Source organism: Perna viridis, chromosome 1, assembly GCF_037379345.1.
Source record: "Perna viridis isolate PV_CMFRI_1.1 ecotype Kerala chromosome 1, ASM3737934v1, whole genome shotgun sequence".
NCBI classification, from domain to species: domain Eukaryota; kingdom Metazoa; phylum Mollusca; class Bivalvia; order Mytilida; family Mytilidae; genus Perna; species Perna viridis.
The window spans coordinates 45,330,083-45,336,631 of NC_142445.1; the positions used below are offsets into that span (position 1 = coordinate 45,330,083).

Consider the following 6,549-nt stretch of genomic DNA (forward strand, 5'->3'; position numbering starts at 1 on the left):
TGTAATAAATAGCTCGGTATGGTTAGCGGATGTCACTTTATTTTAAAACGAAGCAAAATTCACTCGACTTAAAAACAGTAGAAAAATGTGTGACGATGTAGCCGCTTTGGTAGTAGACAATGGATCTGGAATGTGTAAAGCAGGATTTGCTGGAGATGATGCTCCAAGAGCTGTTTTCCCTTCCATCGTCGGAAGACCCAGGCATCAGGTGAATGATTTCTTGTCTGACAACCATATGTTCAAATTTCCAATACTGCTGACTTCTTTTTTTTTTGTTCACATTTTTTTCCAGTATTTTTTTCGTAATGTTCTTACCTTTAACGATCGTAATTACTATCATATTTTCAAAAATGTCTAGTCTAACCATACTCAACGCAGGACTCGTCTGATCGAATCGGACTCGTCGAATTTTTCGATTTATCAACTACAGACTCTATTTGGTTCCTGTTTTGAATATTTTTTTTAGAAATTATTATGAGCATGTACACATGTTTAACAAATATTTTTGGGTTTTACTTTCAAAATCATTTAAATAAAATCTCGAGTAGCTCTAAGAATCACTTGTAAATACATTACAGGGTTCATGCTATGCCGAAGACAAATTTTGTGTTACTATTATTTCTGTAGACTTTGTATCTGATTTAAGCAATTTCATGGGCGTAACCACATCAATCGATAAATGTCTTACGATAATGTAATAAACCAAAGGTGTATGGCAATATTTTATTTATGTCCTAACTTGTGCTCATTAACATAATTGTTAGATATATTTTCATCGAATCTTAATGTTGATATCAGCATACTCTATTATGAGTATGTAAGTAACATTCATGTAATAATTTTTCTATGTTTTCAGGGTGTGATGGTTGGTATGGGTCAGAAGGACAGCTACGTTGGAGACGAAGCCCAGAGCAAGAGAGGTATCCTCACTCTCAAATATCCTATTGAACACGGAATCGTCACTAACTGGGACGATATGGAAAAGATCTGGCACCACACTTTCTACAATGAACTTCGTGTTGCACCAGAAGAACACCCAGTTTTACTAACAGAAGCCCCACTTAACCCAAAAGCCAACAGAGAAAAGATGACACAGATCATGTTTGAAACCTTCAATTCACCAGCTATGTATGTTGCTATCCAGGCCGTACTGTCTCTGTACGCTTCTGGTCGTACAACCGGTATTGTGTTGGACTCTGGTGATGGAGTTTCACATACCGTCCCCATATATGAGGGTTACGCACTTCCTCACGCCATCCAAAGAATCGATCTCGCCGGTCGTGACCTTACAGACTATCTTATGAAAATCCTCACCGAGCGTGGTTATTCATTCACTACCACAGCCGAGAGAGAAATTGTCAGAGACATTAAAGAAAAATTATGTTACGTAGCTTTAGATTTCGAACAAGAAATGGCTACTGCCGCTTCTTCGTCTTCATTGGAGAAGAGTTACGAACTTCCTGACGGTCAAGTTATCACCATTGGTAACGAAAGATTCCGTTGCCCAGAGGCATTATTTCAGCCATCATTCCTTGGTATGGAAACTGCAGGTATTCACGAAACAACATACAACAGCATCATGAAATGTGATGTTGATATTCGTAAAGACTTGTATTCTAATACCGTCCTTTCTGGTGGCACTACTATGTATCCAGGCATTGCCGATAGAATGCAGAAGGAAATTACATCCCTTGCACCTAGCACTATGAAAATTAAAGTCATTGCTCCACCAGAAAGGAAATACTCTGTCTGGATTGGTGGTTCTATCTTGGCCTCACTTTCAACATTCCAACAGATGTGGATCAGCAAACAAGAATACGACGAGTCTGGACCATCAATTGTACACAGGAAGTGTTTCTAAACTAATTATCAAGCGATGAAACTTTGTGAAATAGATCTGTGATATTATTCCATTGATTTTTCAGGGACATGTGCAATTTTAGTAGATCATTTTATATGTTTTTAATAAAATAATTGAAAAACTATGTTCTTTGTTTTTAGTTTTCAAGAGGGACGTGGTTTTCATCACTTTTATTCACATGCATTGTTATTTGTAAACTGATAAATAAAATTAATGTTTTTTTTCTACTACTACTATCAGAAAATAGCAAATTTGTTATATTCCAAAGGAAAATATCAAATCCAAATGCTCATGCTACAATTTTTAATTGAAATGCAGGCTTTGAGCCTTCAATGACAAATTTTCTTTTTGTTATGACTAAGAACTAAAAAAAAATATCAGTCCTAAATTAGATTAATTGTAATTTAATTTTCTATGGTGAAAATAATTTCTAGATATGAACACTCTTTTCAATAAAAAAAAAGATTCTGTATGCTTTGTACAAGTCTGATACACCGAGTCGGTTAAAAAAACAACAAAATACAAAAACAAAAAACAAAAACAAAAACAACAAAAAAAAACAAAAAAACAAAAAAAAATCCGCAGGTAGGTCTTTTCATGTGGAAGCAAAAACTAGCGTTTTAAGATGCTTAGTTGTAACAGAAGATTAGAAGGTTTACTACAAAATACATGTATAAACTACTGGGTACACCATAACATTTTAACACTTTAGTTCGTGGGATTTGATCAAACATTTGATAGGTAGAATTAGATATGTAGGGTTAATACCGAACGTTTATACTGGTAAGCAAGCTCTTGGTTTTATAACGATGTTAAGGGGTTTTGAATGCATGGGGTGATTATGAAATTCTGAATGTTTTCTACATATATATTAACTCAATTTTATGCATTCGCAACAACCTTGAATAAAAAGCTTCGCAGAGTGCAGCATGATACGACCGTAGTGGTCGAAACATTGGGGCAAGTGTGGACACAATATTAGTTTTTACACACTTAAGCATAGGGACTTACAATTCAATATGGAGACACCAACTGGATTGGACACTATATTGCACAAAATTTGAAATTCAAATACAAAAATTTTCAAAATAAGATCAATAATAAAAAAGTCGAATTTTTTTTGGGTTTAGTCCCTTTGACCACTTGTAACTCAAAAAACCGTAAGCGATATCTGCAATCTGATTGAAAAATGCAGGAGGGATTTTTATGAGGAATCCATTTTTTTCAAAATCTGACCAAAAATAAAGTAGTCGATTTTTGGGGTGTGGCCCTTTGACCTTTTATCTTGAAAACAAAAAGCGATATCTGAAATTTGACCGAAAAATGCAGACAGGGATTTTTAATAATGAATCCAATAAAGAAAATTGAAATCGGACCAAATATAAAAAAAAGTCGATTTTTTTTTTGCGGTATGCCCTATTAGTAGGATAAAAAAGTCTTCAAGTAACGAAGCAGGCGCGTAGCTGAGGCCAAATTGAAGTGTAGGCAAAACTACGGCAGGGGATCCAGGGGGCAAAGCCCCCTCCCCCGAAGCTCCGCGGAGATAGCGTTTTAGAGCATCATTTATGCCTCTCCTGGATGTATTTTATCTAAAAAAAAATATTAAGTGCAGGCAAAAGCTTTTTTGCCTAACGGCAGCTACACGCCTGTGAAGTTCAATGCACCGAAATATAAAACGGCTATATATGGTATCATTTTTTAGGAAAATCATTCTATTTTTAAATTAAAACTGTCGTACAAACGTCTTGTGGTCACAATTTGTATAATTTGGCGTTTTGTGAGGGCGCCCTATTTCCCTCGACAAATATAGGCTGTTAAGAAGTCAATTTTGATTATGAAAACATGAAAAAAAATTGACATATGTTAATGATCTAAGTGCTTTTCACAGTAAGCATTTAGGATTACATGAAGCTGTAATTTTGAATTAAATATTGTCATGCAGAACATATTGACGAAGTTTTGCATACCGTATTTTTGTGCTAATTTTAAGCCAATCTTCATCAATTGTGTGAAACTCGTTCATTTTTATCAACCTTTTGAATGAACTCTCAATTTTGTGTAATGAAGTATTTTTGATTAGTAAATAAAAAGGTCAATATCGGTGGTACAAGCTACTTCATATCAAAGTACTGAAGTACTGAGTCAATGAAGGCCATCATAGTTTGCTCTGTTCACATTTTAAATCACAAAAAATGGATTGTATAATAATTAAATAGGGAAAGTAATTTTCAAACCCCTGTTCCGAAGGAGAGGGGGTATACAGTTTTACAGTTGTCCGTGTTTCCATATTTTCGTAACACTTCTAACATTGTTGTTACGATCATAGAACATAAGACCCCCTTTGTTATTTTCATTCAGGCTCCTTATCATTGCTTATGTGTGCCTTTGATAAAGGTACAATCACCCACAGCATACTTGATTCAGCTTCTGAATCTGTTTTGATCTTGAACTTTGTGAGTTTTATGCTCATAAAGTTTTATAAGTTTTATGCTCATAAGGTTTTATGAGTTTTATGCCGAAGAAGGATATCAGTTATCCGAAATATTCAATGTAAATTTTACCATCTTCTGGTGATGTTAAACATATTTATATATATTGGGTCTGAAAAATTCCCAACGATGTTAGAACTGTCAAATTTGCGAATAGCCTGGGTGGCCGTATGGGTCTAGGACGCTGGACGGTGCAGGCGGTGTTGCCATAGATGTCACAGCGGTACGAGTTCGAGTCCCGCGGAGGGAAAGACCAAAAATTTGCTTCGCAAATTTGACAGTTTTAACATCGTTGGGAATTTTTTTTGTCGTGTTATGATTACGTTATGTCAACATAAATTTACGTTATGTAGATTATCTTTACGTGCAGTGATTTCTTCTTTACGTGATGTGGACAAAAAATTCATGATGACGTGTATAGAATAAACACTCTAGGGTGACTGGATAGACTATCCAAAAATATATATATATATATATATATATATATATATATATATATATATATATATATATATATATATATATATATATATATTAACTCGAATTTATACATTCGCAACCTTGAATAAAAAGCTTCGCAGAGCGCAGCATGATACGATCACAGTTGTCGGTCCCTGAACAGTTGGGGCAAGTGTGGACACAATATTAGATTTGACACACTTAAGCATAGGGACTTACAATTCGTTATGGACACAACAAATGGTTTGGACACAATATAGCACAAAACTTGAATTTCAAATACAAAAAATTTTCAAAATCAGATCGATAATAAAAAAAGTCGATTTTTTGGGGTTTAGTATCTTTGACCACTTATAACTCAAAAAAACGTAAGCGATATCTGAAATCTGATTAGAAAATGCAGGCAGGGATTTTCATGAGGAATCCATTTTTTTCAAAATCAGTTCAAAAATAAAGTAGTCGATTTTTTGGGGGTGGCCCCTTTGATCTTATAACTCGAAAACAAAAAGAAAAAAAAATCAGTATATTTGCAGACTATAGCAAAACAGACAAGAAAGAATCTAACCCTAACTTAACTTAACATAATTCATTGAAAACAACTGAGACACTCCATTGAAACTGTCATTATAATTTGGAAGTGTTAAATGATAAGGATGCTGTGGTTTATATAATACGATAACAAACTGGTTAATGATTAATGTTTTCCAAAGCACTCAACAGATGTCACGGTAGTATAAGGTTGGAATATAGGTATAAATTACGAATTAAATGAATTGAAAGATTTCTAGCATTTTAATAAGCGATTGGTTTAAATTAGAATATCAAAGTTAAGAAATAATGTTTTATTTTTAATTGATATATTCGGTAATATTTTAGATTTGTTTTCTTTCAATGATAAATGTCAGTTAATGATATTAATAAGATTGCTTTTATTTATTGGCAAAGTGATAAGAAATAAAAGCGATAATTAGGGCATAAATACTCAACCAGAAAGTTTTAAAGATAACCTCTTGGTAGATAGAATTAGCATGGTTAAATCAAAATAATATTACATAATTCTTAAGGGCAAAAAGTATTATTCTTATTGACTTAAACTTCTTTAGGAAATAAAATACTTGTTGGAAAGTTTTAATACGGATATTCAATATTTCGGACAATGTACACTTTGGTTTAAGGCACCTGACCAGTTCACTATTTAAGTTCGACGAAAGTCATTCTTGTCACTTACCTGGTGACAAGAGTAAATATGTGAACTATAAATTGAACTTGGTTTGTTAAAGGTGCGTATTTATTTCGGATGATTTTAATATAATTTATTTTGTTAAAACATTCATATTTTAAGATAAAAGTATTTCTTTAAATAAGCTAATTTGAACCAAGACAAAGCTGTATTTAACTCAGTTATTTATATTTGGAAATAAGTACTTCAGAGAATAAAATACTGCTCAAAGTTTGTGTCTTCATTAATGTTTAATTATGTTTAATGTTTGAAAGATAAATTGAATGATATACAATGTTCATTATTGTAACTTTTGTTAATCATTATTACTGTATATATGGTCTTAGCTGGTGTCAAGAGTAAAGATGTGAACTTGTGAAATTGCCAAAGACATTAAAGAAAAAATTATGTTATGTTGCTTTAGACTTCGAACAAGAAATGGCCACTGCTGCCTCTTCGTCTTCATTGGAGAAGAGTTACGAACTTCCAGATGGTCAAGTTATCACCATTTGTAACGAAAG

At 33.3% G+C, this 6,549-nt stretch overlaps 1 protein-coding gene across 1 annotated transcript; it reads left to right on the top strand.

Annotated features, from left to right (window-relative positions):
• Positions 1-26: 26 nt before the first annotated feature.
• On the top strand, positions 27-1,985 carry LOC148628963 (actin, cytoplasmic-like). The gene is made up of 2 exons (XM_088541551.1): positions 27-208; positions 857-1,985. Exons 1-2 carry the CDS (start codon positions 86-88, stop codon positions 1,859-1,861), a joined length of 1,128 nt encoding a protein of 375 aa, XP_088397677.1. The 5' UTR covers positions 27-85; the 3' UTR covers positions 1,862-1,985.
• The last annotated feature ends 4,564 nt before the right edge of the window (positions 1,986-6,549 follow it).

Excerpts from the sequence above, each read along its gene's own strand:
- LOC148628963 (XM_088541551.1), top strand. The coding sequence starts at position 86 with ATGTGTGACGATGTAGCCGCTTTGGTAGTAGACAATGGATCTGGAATG. Across the intron at positions 209-856 it reads TCGGAAGACCCAGGCATCAG|GGTGTGATGGTTGGTATGGG; the intron begins GTGAATGATTTC and ends CTATGTTTTCAG.